This window comes from Prionailurus bengalensis, chromosome D1, assembly GCF_016509475.1.
Source record: "Prionailurus bengalensis isolate Pbe53 chromosome D1, Fcat_Pben_1.1_paternal_pri, whole genome shotgun sequence".
NCBI classification, from domain to species: Eukaryota; Metazoa; Chordata; class Mammalia; order Carnivora; family Felidae; genus Prionailurus; species Prionailurus bengalensis.
Genome location: NC_057346.1, coordinates 39319062 through 39339402, shown reverse-complemented (window position 1 = coordinate 39339402; position 20341 = coordinate 39319062). Strand labels below are relative to the sequence as shown.

General features: G+C 50.3%; 1 protein-coding gene across 2 annotated transcripts; it reads right to left on the bottom strand.

Moving 5' to 3' along the window:
- Positions 1 to 4835: 4835 nt before the first annotated feature.
- On the bottom strand, positions 4836 to 17641 carry GPR83 (G protein-coupled receptor 83). 2 transcript variants are annotated; one of them, XM_043579930.1, is made up of 4 exons: positions 17239 to 17638; positions 12811 to 12936; positions 10417 to 10550; positions 4836 to 7491 (listed from the first exon to the last, which is right to left on the bottom strand). In XM_043579930.1, exons 1-4 carry the CDS (start codon positions 17620 to 17622, stop codon positions 6867 to 6869), a joined length of 1269 nt encoding a protein of 422 aa, XP_043435865.1. In that variant the 5' UTR covers positions 17623 to 17638; the 3' UTR covers positions 4836 to 6866. The 2 variants fall into 2 exon arrangements, with proteins under 2 accessions (XP_043435865.1, XP_043435866.1); XM_043579931.1 differs by lacking the exon at positions 12811 to 12936 and having other exon boundaries at positions 17239 to 17641.
- Positions 17642 to 20341: the final 2700 nt, after the last annotated feature.

Genomic DNA, 20341 nt, shown 5'->3' with positions numbered 1-20341 from the left:
TCCTTCAAAATTCAGTTTGTTCCTATATACCTTTTCTTGGCCAACTGCTAGAGGATGTGGTCTTCTAAAATAAAGGAGTAAATTAAAAAAGAGGAAGACAGGGGTTTAGGAAACTGGAAGACCTAGTCCCTGGGTAGAGGACAAGGGAGGGTCCTGGGAAGAGCAGGTATTCTGCAGACAGAGATCTACCAGCCCAGGGAAGAGCAGCTGACAACCCAGGAGGTGTGGGGGAGGGGTGCTGGCAGATACTTGATGTGTGTAGACAAGTCACAAAGGGACTCTCAACTATTTTGAAAAATTGTGAAAGAATAAGTGATAGTGACATAAAAAACTAAGCCAGAAACAAAAAGGAAGTTTTAACTCCAGAAAAGCAAGATTGTTTTTAAAAAGGAAATATGATTGTCATATCCTACTTGTCTTAGAAGTCAACTCTATTTGCATGTTTTAATAATACAGATGTAGATGTAAGTTGATTGGAAGGATACAGGGAAGAAAATTAGGTTAAGGACTGTTTTTTCCCTTGCTACTTTCCTTTCCTGAATATTCTTTCCATGCCTGAGTATTTTGTGAATTTGACTATGATATGCCTTGTTGATGGTCAGTTTTTGTTGAATCTTATGGGAGTCCTCTGTGCTTCCTGGATTTTGATGTCTGTGTCCTTCCCCAGATTAGGAAAGTTTTCAGCTATACTTTGCTCACACAAAACTTCTGCTCCTTTTTTCTCTCTCTTCATTTTCTGGGACCTCTACGATTCAAATGTTACTCCTTTTTAATAAGTCACTGAGTTCTCTAAGTCTTGTATGGTAATCTTTTGCCTTTGTTTCCCTCTTTTTTTCTGCTTCATTATTTTCCATAATTTTATCCTCTATCTCACTGATTTGCTGCTCTCCTGTGTCCATCCTAGCTGTCATGGTATCCATTCGAGATTGCATTTTGTTTATAGCATTTTTAATATCAGCCTGACTAGATTTTAGTTCTTTTGTCTCTGTAGAAAGAGATTCTCTGGTGTCATCTATGCTTTTTCACCTCCAGGTATTATTCTTATAATCATGGTTTTAAATTCTAGTTCAGACATCTTACTTATATCTGTGTTAAGTCCCTGGCCATCATTTCCTCCTGTTCTTTCTTTTGGGGTGAATTGTTCCATCTTGTCATTTGGGGGAAGAAAAACATTAATAAAATAAAAAATTAAAATTAAAAAAGAAACAAAACAAAATCAAATCAAATAAAGGAAGCTAGGGGCGCCTGGGTGGCTCAGTCGGTTAAGTGAACGACTTCAGCCAGGTCACGATCTCGCGGTCCATGAGTTCGAGCCCCGCGTCAGGCTCTGGGCTGATGGCTCAGAGCCTGGAGCCTGTTTTCGATTCTGTGTCTCCCTCTCTCTCTGCCCCTCCCCCGTTCATGCTCTGTCTCTCTCTGTCCCAAAAATAAATAAACGTTGAAAAAAAAATTCAAATAAAGGAAGCTAGATCCCAGGTGTGTTTCAGTCTGTTTGTTGAAAGAAGCTTGATAGAATAGAGGAAAAAGAGAAAGGAAAGAAAAAAAAAAGTTAAAAGTTAAAATTACAAATTAAAAAAATTTAAATAGTAAAATAGAATAAAAGAAAATAAAATAGAATAAAAAATTAAAAAGAATTTGCTCTTTTTGTATCTGAGAAAGAGAAAAAAAAAGAAAGGAAAAAAAGAAAAGAAAGCAAAAGCAAATAAAATGAACAAATAAGTGAACCAGCAAACACAATGAAACCCAAGTGAATTTACATCCAGTTTCCCCTAGAACTGAAACTTTGAATCACGCTACATACGCTAAGCAGGTGGAGGGATTTTTGCGGGCCTTTTGGGGGATATGGCTGGAGGGCACAGTTGGGTGGGGCTTGGTGTAATGGCTCCATTTTCCACTTGGTGGCACTGCTTAGTTTACTGGGGTGGATCTGTGAGTATGTGTGTGTGTGCGCGCGCGCACGCGCACGTGTGCATGTAGGGGTGAAAATGGCCTCACCCAGCTCCCCAGTCTCTGGCACAGGAACTTTGCACTCTCACCTGCCCGCGATCAAGCACCCCTCCTTTGTCTCAGGCCTCCGTCCACTCCCCACCTTTACTCTGTGTCCAAGCTGTCTGCCTGCCAGGTGGCCCCTCCCTCCAGAGTTTTATCTCACATGGGGTTGTGTTTCAAAACCCCATGCTTCAGGGCCCCTTGGCGCTTGGACCGGTGCTATTCTCTAGGGGAGGGTCTCACTGAGCAATGGACAGGTGCCGGCTTGCCCCAGAAAACATTCGTGCAATCTCACAGCAGCAGAAGGTCAGAGGTTATGGCAAATCACAACACATGGCTGGTGTCAGATTTCCCCTGCACTCTGGTGTCTTTGTCCCAATACCAACAAACGTAGACACTCTCCGGGGTCCCCTGGGACCTTTGCCTGCCAGAAGGCCATAGGCCTCTACCAAATGCACTCCAAGCAGGGGAACTGCTTCTTCCTGTGTGGCACATAGACTCCTCGGACCCTACCGCCTGCTACTGAGGATTTGCCCCACTTCTTCACCAGAACATCGCCAGGCACTGAGTTCCGCTGTTTAGAGGATCCTGGTGGTATTGAAACTCTCTCCTTTCTCCCTGTCAGTAGTTTTGGGGAACAGATTTCTTGTCCAGTCTCTTGTAAGTGTTTTCACTCTTTCTCTCTTTCTCTCCAGCTGCTTTCAGGGGGAGTGCTTTTCTTGCACAATCCCAATGCACTGAACTCTCCCCCTTTCTCTTTCTCTCTCTCTGTCCTCTCTCCACAAAGACAGCTCTCTACCCTCTGCAGCACCATGGCTTTCCTCTCCCCCAATTCACCTCTCCACACTGCATACCTGCCAAGTTCTGGGGCTCAAGTTATGCAGATTGTTGCTTTAATCTTCAGGTCAATTTCCTAGGTGTTCAAAATGGTTTGACGCTGATCTCGCTGGGTTTCAGGGATGAGACAAGCTCAGGTCCACTATACTGCCTCTCCATCTTAACTCCTCTTATTTGTTCCTTCTTGCACTATTCCTTGAAATGAGAGAGAATGGTGGGGCAAGGGCGGGTACACAGAGATGTCGAAACAAGATGCTAATGACCTGATCTCACAGCACTATGAGCATCTTCTGCCACCTGCCTGTAAGGCAACACTCAAAGGCAAGCTTGTTTCCCCAGTCAATGCTCCCTTGCCATCTTCCAGATTTGCCCCTGGCCCCAGACACTCTCGCATGCCTCCCATTACCCTAAAGCCTAGAGCTTGGTCAGCAGCATAGAAGCCCTGGAGGCACATCATACCAGTTTGGAGCAGTAAGGGTTTAGCTGAGCTCTCCCTGTGCAGTCTGAGGACCCTGAGGCCTGGGCTGGCTATGAGACCGCTATTTGCCTTGACAACCTATTATGGTTGGTCAAGCAGGGCACCAGCAATCTGGAAGTCACTTACAGTCTGTTTGTAAGATGTGTCTAACCAGAATTGAGTCCTCAAGGCAGCATAAGATCCTGCCTGTACCAGAATCATGGACTCATTGGCCATGAAGCTGCAAGGGCCTTGGGGTCCACCTAGGAGTCAAGCATTTCCCAAAGCAAAACTCAAGCGCTGATTTTTAGGATGGCTAACAGGTTTTACCCCCAAAAAGTGTCTCGCAATCAAGGAAATTTGTAGAACCTTGAATTAAAAACAAATTAAGATTCTTTTTTACATGCCTTCTCAGAATTTAATTTCCAAGAAGGTAGAATTTCCCACATTTTGCTGTGTGACCCTTTGCTGGAAGCCAAGTTTCCTTAACCGTAATACAGAAATGGTAATGCCCACCTTGGAGAATTGCTGTGAGGTTGAATGAGATCATGAGCTGAGAAGCATTTAGCATAGTATCTCACATATTAGGGGTCAGCAAATTTTACTTCCCTTCTCTTTCTTCTACGCCTTTCATTGTTCTTTCAAATCTTCCCCTAGTCTCGGTAAATTACCCCTATATACAACCTTCTGGGAAATTATGTGAAACCGATTTCCTGGCCTCTTGATGGCATCAGAGTATTTATGTATGCCACAAAGCTTCCTACCCAGCTTATCTGGAGGACAGGGGAACCCCAGAACCAATGGGGCAGAAATCCTGGTAAACACAAAAATGCGGCACGCGCGGCACAGTGCGAGTGGGGGGACCGATCCCCAGTCTCCAGTGGCAGCTTTGCCTCCTCCCGAATCACCAAGGACTCACAGGTGGAGTCCTAAGTTCTCAGCACAGATTCACAATCACAAAAGAGGCGACGTGGCTGCCAGCTCACTGGAAGAAGCTCTAGACCAAGATGAGAGGTTTTCAGCTGGCTATTTACCCTAGCCAAAGCATGGTGGCACTTCCTCAGTTGTGAAATGCAGGGATGTGGGCAGATGATCTTCACGCTCTCTTCGTAATTTTGCACAGATCCCCATTTTAAAGGTTACCAGCTGTAGTTTAATCAGAAGTCCAAGAAACATAGTCCATGCACCCCAAATATATTTTATTGAGAGCGGAGCAATTACAATAAAGTACTCATTACGGCACACTGGAAAGGCTCAAGTCCTACAAATTTCACATTCACAAATACAAATCGCTGTTTGCTCTGAGGCACACAGGGAACAAGGGGAATGGGGAAGACAAGGTACTGACAGGAGACCCGGACCTATGGGCCATCTGTGAGTCTTCCTCCAGGGAAGGGCCTTCTCTGACTTGGCAGTATTTCTAAAAATTTTTTTTACATTTATTTATTTTTGAGAGACAGAGAGAGACAGAGTGTGAGCGGGGGGTGGGGGGGGGGACAGAGAGAGAGAGGGAGACACAGAATCCGAAGCAGGCTCCAGGCTCTGAGCTGGCAGCACAGAGCCCAACGCGGGGCTCGAACCCACGAACTGTGAGATCATGACCTGAGCCGAAGTCAGACGCTTAACTGACTGAGCCACCCAGGTGCCCCGGCAGTATTTCTAGATTCCCTCAGAGAGGAGCAAAGCAAAGCTCTCCCCATGATCCCAGAGCAGGACCAACTATCTGTAGTCTTGCTACCTATTCTCTTTCTAGTTCAAAGAATTTCTATGGCAGCATTAGGATGAAACGATTAGCTACTTCTTGACATCACAGAGACAGGAGGCACAGGCATGGGAGCCATTTGGCCTGAAAAATCCATCTTGGGATCCATACGGGCTTAGAAGCCTCTCTGTCCCATGGAAGTCAAACATTTCACTCATTCTCATAAATAGACTAGTATAATGAACTCCCATGTCTCATTATAGGAAAGCAGATGATAAGACCGAGTTCAATTTCACTTAACAGCCAAGAGATCTAAGTAAACCTTGGATAAAGCCCTTCTCCCCAAACCTCAGTTTTCTACTCAGCTGCATATCCATATTTGCTTTCAAGTCTATTTGGTGTTAGAAAGGAACCTAAAACCAGTGTGAGAATGGCAATTGCTTAGGGTGGGTGAATTAAGCACTATTCTGCCTTTGTCTTCCGGGTGACCTAGTGAGTCACTCAAGACCAGATGAATGATGATGAAAACAGTCTCTGGAATGATATTTCTCTGGCATGTTGAGTCCTTAAAGACCATCACAATGTCGTAGGTTTCTGTAAGTGACACGTGAGCCACTAGGGTGATGTTGACAAGTGAGTTGTCTTCAGGGAACTGGCGTGAAGAAGCCTTATTATTTAGACAACACAGAGAAGTGGCCTGTCTAGACAGCTTGCAAGGATGAAGTGTCTAAGTACGATTATTTCTGACATGGTGGAAAGACTGCTCCATCATCTCCTGTAAAAGCAGGGCAGTGTTTTTACCACCTCTTGTTCTATGTGAGTGCAAAGGAGAAGGAATTATGCCTCCTTGGATGAGTTTTGTTCCCTGGGTCATCACGATGGCCGCCATCTGAGAAGAGGTACTTCATCTGGGTCTTTCCCACCGCTGGGTACAGGAGGACGGCAGTCTGTTGGCTTTGACAGCCTTCTCCTTGTGTTCCTCTCCCACCTCTTCTTCCAACTCTTCCCGTGGACACTGTTCCTGGGAGAGGGGCTCAGAAGTTCCCTGCTATGCCCTGTTTCTTGCTTATCTCTACATGGAAAAGTGTAATTCAGAACGGAATGAAAAGCCCATGCACACACATGCACACACGCATGCGCACAGACACACAAAGGAAAAAAGTTGCAAGTGAATCCACAGCACGTTAACAAAACTCATCACAGTTGGTGGGAGAACGGGGTGATTTTTGTTTTCTTCTTTGTGCTTTTCTAAATTTTCCGAAGTTTTATAATAATAATTCTTCAAGAGAACTCAGTAATTTCTCTTTGCTTTCAGGGACTGAATTGGCCCTGTCTTGTCATGTATCCAAGCCAGCCACCACACGGCTGTGATTCATCCTGGCCCAGGACTTTGGGAAGTGAGGCAAAAAAAAAACGTGGCCTCTCTGGCTCACTCACCTTTTGCTGGCACGAACCTTTTTCGAGCAGAGTTCTGTGCATCTGGGTCAGCCACACCCCAAGTATGACTCAGGTGTCCTTTGCGGATGTTCCATGGTAGGGAGTATTGTCAGGCAGCTGACTCAGCCCTCATGTGGGCTGCAGCTTCCCTGGGTTCTCTGGCTCAGGGAACCCAGGTGATATGCTTTGCAGCATTTCTTGGACAGGAATTCACAAACACATGTCTAATTGGGTGTTGCCTTTTAGTTTTCACACCAAATGGGGTAGAAGGCTAGACAGAGCTTCCTGGGAAATGAAGACTCCCATGGCTTCTGTAGGACCTTGTTTTTAGCACTGTGAGGGCCATGGGTATGAGGACAGGCTTCTTTTCCAGTCTCTGTCCTCAGGCCCTTTCCCAGCCTCAGCTGGAGAGAGAGCTCGCCCCCTGCCTCTTCTCACTCTCCCCTAACTCACTGCCACGATGGGCTCCACAGAAGACAGGTCTGTCTTCCCAGACTGCAGTTGGGAGGAGGGCAGGAGGTTGTTGGCTAGCGGAGCCCTCCGGCCACTGCTCTTCTCTGTCCAAGCCACCCTGAAGGAAGGGACTGGGGAGGGTGGCCTTTCCTCCTGGGGCTTGGGCAGCCTTTGGCACATGCTCAGTAATGCCTTCAGCTCGACCCTGAAGTTCTCGTTGAGCCAGCAGTAGATGAAGGGGTTGTAGCAAGTGCTGCTCATGGCAAACCAGTGGAAGGCGAAGTAGAGGGCGTTGTTGGTGTGGATGACCTTGCTGGACAGGAGGAGGACATAGCAGTTGAGGGGGAACCAGCAGAGGGCAAAGAGGACCACCACCAACATCAGCATCTTCATGGTCTTCTTCTTCTTGCGCCGCAGGGCCAGGTACTGCTCCGTGGTCACATCGCCGATCGTGTTGCACATCCACAGCTTCTTGGCCACGCGGGCATAGGCCACGGAGATGATGAGGAGGGGTAGGATATAAAGCAGGATGAAGGTGGCCAAGTCCAGATACTTCCAGAAGAGGTCAGCTGGCTCAGGGAAGTCTGGCAGGCACAGGGAGCGGACAACGTCCTCGCTGATGACAGGGGAGAGAGGGAGACAGAGAAACAGAGATAGAGACAGAGGGAGGCAGAGAGAGAGGAAGAGAGAGGAAGGGTGTGCCATTAGTGTGGAAAGGCCTCGTCCCAACATTCTGGCTCTCCCACTAGATTGGGGGTTTTATAAAGACAAGGAAAACACCTGCTCTCTCTGTGTTATCTTAAACTTATATAATTTCTAGCCTGTAACAGAGACCCAGTAAATATCTGTTCAATGAATGAATACAACACTGGCATTCCTAGTCTTAGAACTAACTCATCCTGAGAGCACAATGTGCTCAGGAAACATTGGAATTCCTCCATTCCAGAGGAGAACTAAGGGATGGGGCAAAGAAATGATGGATCTTGGGAATGTGAGCGGCAAAGCCCGAACGAACACACCTTCAGCCATTCGTGTAACAAGTATCTATTTTCCATGGAATGTACCCAGTCCTCCTTGAAGAAACCCTAGAGCTGATGTGTTGAGACTAGGCAGACTATGACCCCCTGAAAGAGGGGGCACAAATCACCCACACAGGGCTGGCCAGTATCACCCTTGGTGTCCAAGCTCCCACTTTGGGGAAGTGAAAACCTTAGGGCCATTTTGATTGAAGGCGCAGTTTGAATACACTCACACAAAGGAAGTAAAGTCACCAGATATATTACTTACAAATCCCAGCATGGAGACGCCAGGAGCTGAGGGGAAGGGCAGTCCTCTGTCCCAGGTCATGAGCAAGCAGGAGATAGAGAGCAGGGTTATAAGCACCCATTACTTATAAGCAGGCTCCACACTCAGTGCAGAGCCTGATGCAGAACTGGGATCATGACCCGAGCCAAAATCAAGAGTTGGATGCTCAACTGACTGAGCCACCCAGGTGCCCCTCTGAGTGGTCATTTTAAAACGTGACCCGGGGGCACCTGGGTGGCTCAGTCAGTTAGGTGTCTGACTTCGGCTCAGGTCATGATCTCTGTGAGTTCAAACCCCAAGTCAGGCTCTGTGCTGACAGCTTGGAGCCTGGAGCCCGCTTCCGATTCTGTGTCTCCCTCTCTCTCTTTGCCCCTCCCCCGCTCGTACTCTCTCAAAAATACATGTTAAAAAAAAAATGGTGACCTGGAAAAGCAAGGCAGGAACTTGTGATGGAATCCTAACCTTGAGTCCCAATCTAAATGCCCAGACTGTGCGTGTGAACAAGGGTTGTCATACTGTTAAAATGTCTAGGCAGCAACTCAAAATGGCTGTTTCTTCAGCGCATTATGTCGCTTGTGCACTTGTTATATGTGCTGATGGCCATCACTACTGAAAGAAAGAGAATTCTCTTTGCTTTCGTTAGCAGAAAAAAAAAAAATAGCTCCCCATATGTGAAGGCAGATGGGGGTCTGAGTGCTAGGAGATTTGGGTATGCGATTCGTTCCGATACCGTAGAATTTGGGGAGGGAGAAGCCTTTGTAAATTACAGTCGACCCTTGGAGGGACCCATGGAGGTTAGGGGCACCGACCCCTGCGCCGTTGAAAACCCATGCATGACTTTTGACTACCCCCAGATCTAACTACTAATAGCCTACTATTGACTGGAAGTCATATCGATAACATGAACAGTTGATTAATACACATTCTGTAGGTGTATGACACTGTGTTCTTACAAGAAAGCAAGCTAAGGAAAAGAAAATGCTATTAAAATCATAAGGAAGAGAAAATACACTTACAGTACTGTACCATATTAATCGAAAAAATCCACACAGAAGTGGACCCACACAGTCCAAACTAGCGTTGCTCGGGGTCAAATGTAGTTGTAATCAGCCTTCAAAGCTTGTTCTCCTGACCCTGCTTATGTCATAGGAATGTGTGTTTTGAAGTGTATGTTTCAGGCGGAGCAGCACATAGTTATTGCAGGACACACATGGCTACTGGTCTGGAGTGCCAGGATGCTAGCTCCTAGCCAACCCACAAGAAGCAGCTGGCACCTGTGATATTGTAGGGACCTAGCACTACCGTAGGACCACTAAAGTCATTTCCTACAGATCCACTAAGACCCAGAGGTGGCTGGGAGTTTTCGATTTCTGCAGGGAAGACCCAGAGGTGGCTGGGAGTTTTCGATTTCTGCAGGGAGCCCAGAATATGACAGCCCAGCATCCTGGGCCCGAGGCTGAACAAACTCTGGGTTATCTTTGCTCTTAGAGCCCCCTGTGCTGCTGCCTGTAGCTCCTCCTGACATCCCTCCAATGCCAACATTGCACCCTCCCTTGGTCTCTTGCTATCCTGCCTGCTCACTCCCTTATCCATCACTCCCGGGAGCACTTCCTTAAAAAATCCTAAGCACGATCTGTATCTCACGGTCTATTTCTAAGGAACCTCCTCTAAAACAAGTACGAACTGATGAAAATCACTCTAAGCTTGCTCATTCGTTCATCCATTCAGTAATTATGTATTGAGGGGCTGTTATATGGAGACAGTAGGTCAGGTGCTGGGGACACCAGGAAATTCTTGTTCTGCGACAGCACAGGACAAAGAAACCTGAATGGGAGGTAGGAGATAGAGCATCCTGCCTCAGACACACAGACACATGCGTGCTTTATTTAGACGTTGTGCGAGAGAATGGAAACATTGCCATTTTAAACAAGGCCTGGGTGACTTTGATTCTCAGTCTGTGTGAGTACCTGTCCCCAGCGAAAGAAGCTGTTGGCTCCTGCCCTGACCTCGCAGACAAGCTGGGTGGAGAATAAGGAGGGAGCTAAAGTTGCTGAGAAGAAAAGGTGAGGAAAAGCAGAACAAATGCCACAGACAGGACCCAGACTTGGAAGCAAGAGAATGGGAGACAGAAGTGCTGGGTGCAGCAGATACCGGTAACTCAGACTCAGAGGGGGCTCAGACTTCCCTCTGTCAGGGCCCTCTGAGTCCCCAAGCTGCTCCCGACTAGCCAACTCACCTGTACTTGAAGGTAAATAATTTCTGGCAGATGGCGTGTGGGAGTGAAAAGAACGTAGCCATGGTCCAGATGACCGTGACGTAGATGACACCTTTTGTGATCGAGATCCGGGGTTTTAATGGATGCATAATGACCTGGAAAACAAGCAAACTGTGCATCACTGGCTGAAGAAGTCTGGAGGCAGATCAAATCTCAATGACGGAGCTCACGTGCCACACTAAGGCAGGTAGGTCCTATTTATAAACAAGCACCCCTTCATTCAGTGTTAAGCCCCTGGGCTGCACCACCCCACGGTCCACCCCCAGAAGCAAAAAGAAGGTATCGTCTGGACTCAGAGACTCCAGGTGGCTCAGATGCCTCTTACAGGTCATATGTAGCAGAACCAGAGTGCAGTGAGGGGATGGGGAAGGGGTGAAGCAGGAGGTCTGCTCGCATGACACCCACAAGGCCAGCAGAGGAACAAGCCATAATCAGCCTCCACCTTGGGATCCGATCTCATTCCGCCATGATTCTAGACCCCTTGGGTTATGGAGGGCTCTGAGAGGATCTGGGGTGACAAGCCTGGAGAGGAGTCTCTATTTGTCATGGGAAGTTGCACTGACATTTATGTGGGGGTTCGCAACACTGTTTACAAAAGCTATTTCTAAATTGTGGGGTCCAGCTTTCCCACCGCTTATAGTAAAGCCTGTGTTACAGGCTTTGAGCTGAAAGGCATTTTGGAATTACTACAGTTGGACAATCCATTCTGCTGAAAGGTTTAAATAAAGATTTGGGAACTCAACGGCATCCTCATATTAAGATTAGGATCATTATTTCTTGAAAAAGGCATTCTGAGACAGGTGAATCCAGGGTCAGGGAGAGAGGTCCTCAAGAGCTGCCATCACCTAAGGATGTCATCCCAGGACACAGTGGACATTCTGGCTGTGTCTTCCCAAATTTTGTCTCCAGGTTCTTTCAAGATTTGATGAAAGGAAGTGACTAGGTTTTAGAAGCTGCTCAGCACAGCCCCCTTCTGGATTTTGCCATATTTGCCCCTCAGACTCCCTCGTTGTTCGGGTTGCTGAAGACAGTGAAAGCCTGGGTCAGAGGCCCCAGACATCGCTCAAAGATTTCACTGCTTTGGGAAAAGGCCCCATGTTGGGGTTTATGTCACAGCAACGTGATCAGTGTTGGCAAGATGTAACCCCCTTGTTCCTCAGACCCACCTTTGGCCCAAGGGGCAACTGTCGGTGAGGCTGTGTTAAGTGGGGTAAGCATCGGCCAGGTGGAAGTAATCCAGAGTCCCTCTTGTTGAATTAGGGGAGAAGGTTAAGAAAAGGCAGAAAACATTAGCATGCAGCCTTTTCAGACTTTGCCCAGAGTATCTGCAATATAAATGCCAAAATGATGGAATTTCGGGGCTAAAGAGATCTCAAAGTTTGCCAAATCCAATTCCCTACCAGAAAACGAACGTCCTCTAAAACATCCCTATCAAGTGTCATCCAGACCTTGCTTAAAAATGGCTGGGGAAATGAAACTCACTACCCGCCCCCACCCCCACCCCGGCAGCTTCGTTCTGCTGGAAAATTCTTTCTCCTACTGAGCTGCACCTTTGAGTCTGCATCTTTGAGGCCTCCTCTCCTTTGCACCTCTTGCAGCTACTCAGAATAAATTCTTCCTCTCTCTGTCCTGCTGGCCCTTATGATATTGGCCACCTTGAGCCTTCTCAGAGTAGGGCGGCCTCATGATCAGGGCAGAGGTATGAAGCCAGACAGACCTCAGTGCTAATCCTGGCCTCATCATTCACCAGGCATGTGATCTCAGGAGGGCTACCCATGCCCTCTTCTGAGCTTCCATTCCTTGATGCGGCATAGACCTAGTATACACCATGGATTTACTGAGTTAGCACATGCAAGGTGCTTGGCAGGGAGCCATCCTCTTCCCGGACAGAGTCCTCTTTGATTTCCTTTACCATACCCACCATGTGCCTCTGGTGGGGCAGCGCAGTGGCTGCCTGCTCCCGCCACATGGCACCCTAGCTTGTTTCCCTCCTCAACAACTTGGGCCCCGGGGGCTCCATCCCCCTCGTCTCTGACCTGCAACGATGTGCCGATCTCTTTTCAACTGTGATTTTCGGGTTGGCTTTTCTCCCCCACCCCCACACAAGCTCGTTAATTTCTGAGACACAAAATATAAGCGATGAGCCTTTGTTAGAACAACAAACTGGGAGTAACTTTTTGTGGCACTTAGCACAAACGTTTTAAAGCGCCTCATCTAAGTGCTCATATTAGTCAATAAGAAGACAGATATGCTTATTGAAAACTGTGCTAAAATACTGTCTCGAGGGCCCCTGCAGCTCCCCGGAAAGCAAAGCCGGAGGGGGAAGGACCGGGTGTTGGGGGTAGGCGCCCTCACCTGGTGGCGGTCCACAGCAATGGCCGTCAACGTCAGTGCTGAGACGTGCAGAGAGCAGTACTGGGCAAAGCGGCTGACGTGGCACATGCCTTTCCCGAACACCCATGTGCTGTTCACAAAGCGGACCTGGAAACCAGCCCACAGAGGTCAGAAGACAAACAGGGCCTTGACCCTGACACCCCTACCCCCATCCGTGGCCTCTGAGGAGCATCCCTTGGGAGGCATCTTCCGGCTCCTCTCTTCTTCCATTCTACACTACTAAATTGTGCATCACACGTGACTTTCTCCAGCATGACTCATTTCCAATCATTCGATTCAACAAAACCTGATCATACCGCCGGGGCCAAGCCTTGTTAGGTGCCAGGAGGGCGTGGGAATACGTGGGCCTTGCAGTTGGACTTCCCACCTCTAACAGTTTGAAGCTATATGACCTTGGGCAAGGTGTGTATAATCTCTCTGAACCTCAGTTTCCTCATTTGTAAAAAAAAAAAAAAAAAAAAAAAGGGGGGGGTGCTTAAAAACTTCTACCTTGTAGGCTTATTACATGGATTAAGGTTTTAAAAATCTATAAAGGGTGGAACACAACGTCTGGCAGATTGGTAGAGAGATATTCTTAGAAATAAATAGTAGCTATTTTTATGGTAATAATAAAATCCATTCTCAGTCCACATGAGTTCAGACTAATGGGGGAGACCCACGTGAAAAATCACAACATAGCGTGTAGGCTGTGCTCTCTAATGTTGACTAAGCAGGCCTTATAACATCATCTGGGAAGGGGCCTGAGGGGCCTGGAGGGGTGGGGGTGGGGCAGAGCGGGAGAATGGCAAGCTGCAGGACAGCGTGGGGCCCTCGGAGCAGGCCTAGGCCTCACCCCACATCATCCATGGCTATTTGCCCACTCAATCAGTGCCTGGGCAGCTCCTGTGAGTGATGCCCACGCCCAAGAAACATCAAGCACCGATTCTGAACAAGGAGCTTCCGGTCTGGGTAGAGGACCCAGGCACCTCCGGATGCAAGAAAGACAGTATTCAGTGCCCACAGAAGGCCCAGACAGAGGGCTTCGGGGCCGCAGGGTGGGAACGGAGCCGGCTGAGGTAGAGGGGAAAAATGATAAAGATCTAGAGCAAGTCAGTCCGACAGAAAGAAGATCATGTAGTGGTGGCCAGCAAAGTCACCCGGGGCAAGGCCCTTGGGCTCCACAAGCACCGCTGCCCCCATCTGTAAAATGCAGCTAATGGTCTTCACATGGTTGTTAGGAAAATCAGAGGAGAGATGACGCGTGTAAAGTAGGTGCGGCAGGGCCTCGAACACTAGTAAATACGCCCTCCACTACCCTCGTTATGACACATGAGGCATCGGAGACGAGCTTTAAGAATCCGTGGCATTTGTACTTGTGGCAGTAAGAACAAAGGGCTTGGCGCTGAGTCAGAAATCCCAGGACCTATTTGAGGAAAGAGGAGTGGGATGGTTGGGCTGGAGGGTGAGAGTCAGGAGACATGGATCGTGTCGCTAGGACAGCAGCTTCATTCTCTGTGAGGCTAGCAGGTGGCAGCCACACGGGGCTTCTGAGCAGTCCGGGAACATTACAGAGCTAGAAGTCCTTAGTTCCTCCCACATCCAGTACGTTGCAAAGTCAACCGGTGCCCCTCTCATCCCAAAGTCGTGGCCCTCGTCTCTCACCTGGACCTTTACAGCCTCCCAGCTGCTACCCTTGCCCTCCGGTCTTGTCCACTTGTCATTCAGCCTTCACTCTGCTGATGGGATTTTTCTTAACCAAAAATCAGATGACTGTAACCTTCCTGCTTAGAATCATCCTGGCCCTCAGGACAGAGCCAGATGCCTTAGGAGTCTCCAGGCCCATTCACAAGCTGGTCCCAGCCTTCCTCTCTGGCCCACCTGCACTTGTCCCCACCCCCCACCCCCTGTTCCTCTCCGTTCCTCCCACCGTGCTTCCTGCCTCGTTGCTGCAGCTACATCAAGCCTCTCAACATTCCCTCAACACACCATGAACTCTGAAGCCCTTTGTTCTCCAGGTCCCTCTGTCTGCATTGAGCGTTCATCTTGACCTGGGAAATTCCTGCTCTTCCAGACCCTTTGAAATGTCACGTTCTTTGCACAGTCTCCTTTGACTCTCTCATTTGACCCTGGCAGGACAGAATAAATGATTCTCTCCTCCGGGCTCCACAGCACTCCATACGTGTCTCTGCCATGGGAATTGTAAGTACCTGTTTGCTCTTCTCTCAATGACCAGGGCTGGACTTCATGCTCGCTGTCGTGTGTAAAGTGAACAGAAAAGGAAACCAGGTTGCAAGAATACTGTCACCAACTAGCTGGAAGGCAGGATGCCTTACCTAGTCAATTAGCAATTGATACATCAGCTGTGGCACAGAGCAGTGTCCTAGGGAGGGTGTGGGGGGGCATTGAATGGACTGGATTTCGTGGGTGGGGGGTGACCTAATGATCTCTGCTAACATTTCCAGAAGCTTCGATTTACTGCTTGACTATCAAGTAGGCCCACGTGCACTGCCATTACGTAGGAGTGTGAGGGCTTAGAAGATCCTCCCCCTCAACCGTTTCATTCTCCCTGCTTGCCAGCACCTTGTAAGCTCTGACAGGAATTCAGATTGGGGTAGTTACACGGGTCAGGTTCAAGGCCAGGCCGCTTTGGATTATCTTAGAGGAGTGCTGGGTTCTCAGGACTCTGACCCTCCTCTCTTGCAGGAGATCATCCAAGGCTGGATTTGTCAGGCCCCAGCCACAGCCTAGCGTGGGGTTCACGGTTTCTCTCTCCCATCCCCCAGCCTCTTCTGTGCATACTGCTCTGAGCAGTAGCACAGGGGCCATGACCCGGGGCCAGTTCTCATCCTGGGTGTCCCAGCACAACCCTAGCATTGCAGATGGTCAGGATAGACACCAAGGGGGCAGGGGCAACCAAGGAGAGCCAGAGATACACAATCTCATGCTTCAAGGTAAGAAGCAGTTACCTTGGCAGGGTGGGGCCTGGTATTTGAAAGCCCTTTTGTCCTTGGCTAGAGAATATAAACTGGCAGGAGAGCAGGAAAAATCCATGTTTCAGAATAGTGGAAGCTTAGCATGGTCCAAGAAGCCCTCCTCACCCACCACCCCCAGCGCTAGGTGGCTTAGTGGACAGACCTCTGACTTGAGTCAGGAAAGTAATTCTCATCGTGGCTCGGCCAATTACTAGCTAAGTGACCCTGGACAAGGGATTGAACCTCTGTGTGCCTTAGTTTCCTCATCTGCAAAACGTAATATTCTTGTGAGGACAAAGGTAGAACGTAGTTTTAAAATGTGAGGTTTAGAAGGACGTGCATGCAGGTGGATGGATTTGTGGGAGTTCACCCTCTTCTGGCTTGTCTATTATTGCTGGTTGCGTGTGTGTATATGTGTGAGAGACAGAGAGCAAGGTACGAACAGACACTGTTTTGGTAGTAACTCAAACGGTAAGGTTATTCCATAAGGTGAAAAAATGTAACACTCATGCTGCAGCAACATAAGGGGTAACTGTCAGTAGATTGCTCAGTCATCGGCCTCACGGTCCCAAACCACCCATGAACACCAGGCTCCCAAGTCACAGAGGGGCAGAAATGACACCACTAACGCTGAGCAGCCAAGGCTTGGGGACGGGAGCCACATCTGCCACGATGGGCACGTGCCCCCAGCCTATTCCTGGACCCCAAGCCCACCTCATTCCCATCTCTTCCCCAACACACACTGCCTACACAGCCTCACTGTCAAACCACAAAAGAGAAACACGATTTAAATAAGTGGTCTAGGAAAACACACTGAAGTTTCCATGAACAATTAGCAACTGACATATCGGCTGTGGCACAAAGCAGTCTCCTAGGGTGGGGGTGTGAGACAGCATTTAATGCACTGGATTTCGGGGGTGGGGGGTGACCTAACAATCTCTGCCAACGTTTCCAGAAGCTTCGATTTACTGCTTGCCGATCAAATAGGCCCACGTGCACTGCCATTAAGTAGGAAATGGTCATTTGCTCCCGGCTGAGCGCAGACACTCCAATCATTGACCCCATGGCCCCCAGCTGCAGGTGATGAGACAGAGACCGAGAGGGGAAGAGACCGAGAAAAGGAAGAAGGACGGAAGCAAGGGAGGGAAAAGGGAGGGTAGAGACCCAGATGGAGGAACAGACAGAACGACAGTCACAGGGAGGGAAAAAGACGAAGACACAAAGAAAACGGAGAGGGACAGAAAGTCTACGAAGTGGAGAGAGTTGAGAGGGGAGCTGAGAGGACAGAGGGGGAAGGAGCTGGAAAGGCGCAGCCAGCCAGCGGGACCCAGGAAGCGCGGAGGAGGAGAGGGGCTGGGGCAACGGGGCGGGAGGGGAGCGGAGGGCTTGGGGGAAGGAGAGCCGAGCCCGCCACGGCGGGCGGGAGCCGGGGCCTCACCAAGGTGAAGGGCGTGTTGAGCAGCGTGATCATGATGTCGGCGACCGCCAGGTTGACGATGAAGAGGCTGGTGGCCGAGTGCATCCGCTGGTTCTTGAAGATGACATGACAGACCAGCACGTTGCCGAAGAGCGAGAAGACGATGATGAAGGAGTAAGCCACGATGAGCAGGGCTTTCACCGTGGGGTTCTGGGACTCGGCCCCGTAGCGCCTCCGGCCCACAAAGTTCTGCCAGTCGGAGAAGGTGTAGTTGCTCCAGAAGAAGTGCGAGGCGTTGGGCACGACCAGGGCCGCCTCCAGGCCCGGCTCGTCGGCCCGGCCCTCGGGGCGCTCGGCGGCTCGCACCAGCGGGAGCAGGCAGAGCAGCACCCCGCGCGGGCCCATCCCGCAGCAGCCCCAGCGCCGCGCCCGCGCCCACGCCCGCCCGGAGGGGAGCGCGCGGGGCCGCCGGCCGCACTTCGCCGGCGCTGCGCCCACCCGGCCGCGAGCGCGCGGGCGCCTCCGCCTCTCGGGCGGCTCGGGCTCGGGCTCGGGCTTCCGCTCCGGCTCCGGCTGCGGTGACGCGCGCCCGCTCCGCCCGGCCGGCCGCCTCTGCGGGAACGCAACTCCGCGGGGCTTCCGCGGCGCTCTCCCCGGCGCGCGTTCGCCCGCTGGCTTGCCGGCGCCCCCCCACCCCGCCCGCTCCCACGCCGGGAATGCAACTCCGCCCGGCTTCCGAGCCTCTTTCCCCGCCGCGCGCACTCCGCCCGCTCCCACGCCGGGAGCGAAACTCCGCCCGGTTCGCAGGGCTTTTCCTAAGTCACACTCGCCCCTCCATCCCGCCTCAGCCTAGCTACGGCCAAGGGAGCAGGCGGGCGGGCGGAAGACGCCCGCGGCGGGGGGTGGGGGGCCGGGGGGGGGGGGGGGCGCGGCAGGCGGTCAAGCTGGGTCTGCCGGCCCCAGGCTGCTCCCCGTGCAGAGACTCGGGTGCCTTCCACCTGTTTCCGTCAGAGCGTCAGCCCTGCGGTGGATCCCAGTCCGGCAGTGCTGGGGACACAGGCGAGCGATGCCACAGATGTCATTAGGGTTTCTCCAAGCCCCCTCACTGACCCCACTTCGGACTTGCTGGACGTTTTGTTTCCTTACGGTTCTTAAAACAGTGTGGGGCGGAGGGGGGTGGGGGGCTTGGTTTTCCAAAGAAAACCTTCAAAGCAGGACACTCTTCTGCCAGGATCAGAGAATCAAAGGAATAATAAGTAGGTTTTGAAGCTGTCGTAAGGGAGATTATCCACGCGTTTTGTTCTCCGCCTACTTTACAGGAAATCTTGATCTCTCGCTCACCCGTTTTCATTCCTACTGTGCAATCTCTCCTAGTCACCCCAGACGGGTCACCCATTAACCCCCATCCCGTGGAATCGGGATCATAGCACAGCTGTGTCACTTCTAGCTATGGAATCCCGGGCGAGTTACGTAACTTTTCTGGCCTCGGTGAAAGGGTTTCCTTTTTCTGCGCGTGGGGTTTTCGGAGACCCCTGTATGGATGTCCCACCACCTTGCTCTCGGCGCTAGATATGCAGTAATTGGTTGACTACTTGTAACTGACCCCCCCCCCCCCCGCCATTCAAATGGTAAACGGTAGACTCTTTATTCTGTCATTTCCCCCAGCTGAGTGAGCAGTGCCTTTGGGCTGGGACTCCCATCAAAGGACTCCATCAAAGGGGACTCCCATCAAATAACCCTCTGAGAAGTCCACTTGGCCCAGGGGAAAGCCTGCTCCTCTGTCCCACCCAAACCCTGGGGAATGGGCCCCTCCCACCAGCCACCTCTCACTCTGGAATTTTCCAGGAAACTTAGATGTCAGCTTCTTTACCCCTTCAAACTCCAGGGACACAGCTCAAGCTCTCCCACTAATAAGCAGCTAGAAGATGGCTTAAGTGTCACCATAGTAAAGCACAGGTGCTCTTCCTGAGGTGGGAGGGAGTCTGGGAAGACTTCAGGAGGAGTGATACCTGGCAGGTCCCACGGAGGTAGGTGGTTGGAATAGGGGATTATGTGACTGGTCCTAGGAGAAGGGACAGGGGTGCCGGGCAGATGAAGTAATAGGTGGTTAGCTCTAGAAAAGAAACCAAGGGGCTGTCTGTAAGCATTAACTTAAGAGCTTGGGTGGACTTGATGTTCTACTAAGATGATGTGGCACCATCTCAGGGAGGCAAGGCTGGAACGTGACGGCAATTTAGAGAACAGAACAAGGCTAGGCAGCATCAAACACAGAGGAAGAAATCAAAGGTAGGCAGTGCTCTTCGAAGCACAGTCTTTCAAGTCCCCTGCTTGGTGCTCTGTGACAGGCACGCCAATCTGGAGCACCTGACTAATGCCTTCACTTTGATTCCTTGTTCCCGATGCCTGCCTTGGAGACGTAAGGGCATTTGTGCCAGGTGCCTGAAACCTGTCCCTGAAAGACAAGGTGACCTATGTTCTTAGCTTTCCACAGAAGCACATCCTGAGACATAGATTCCAGTGCAAGGGTTTATTTGGAAAGTGAAGGCAAACACCACGAGTGGGGTGGAAAAGTGAGACGAGCACGGGAAGGTGGCCAATAGAGTATTGTCAGGCCAGCTACCGGCGAGTGATGGGAACGTAATCCTGCCAGGAAAGCCAGCGTCAGGAAGACACGTCAGCTATCCAAACCAACGGACGAGAGCTGGATATCTACCCACCAACCCCTGTCAATCACTGGTTGAAGCTGTTCCCAGGGGTGTGATGATTCTCGTGCACTTCCAGCCTGTCAAGTAGGCAAATAAATAAAGGTGCTGGGAGTTGGCAGTTGGACTGGTGTGCCTTGAAGGGATGGAGAGGACTCACAATATCCAAGGTGAGGCACAAAGTCTAGGATCACTTCATTTCCCTCTTCCCCAGGCATTCAGGTCTCCTGTCCCCAGTTTGTCCTCAACTACAGGAACAGGCCAGTGCTTAATGAAATAAGTACCTCCCTCCATCCACCCCACAGCAAGACCAAAACTAAGGTTTTAAAAAAGTTCTTTCCTCACGGGTGCCTTGGTGGCCCAGTCAGTCAAGCGTCCAACTTCGGCTCAGGTCATGATCTTGCGGTCTGTGAGTTCTAGCC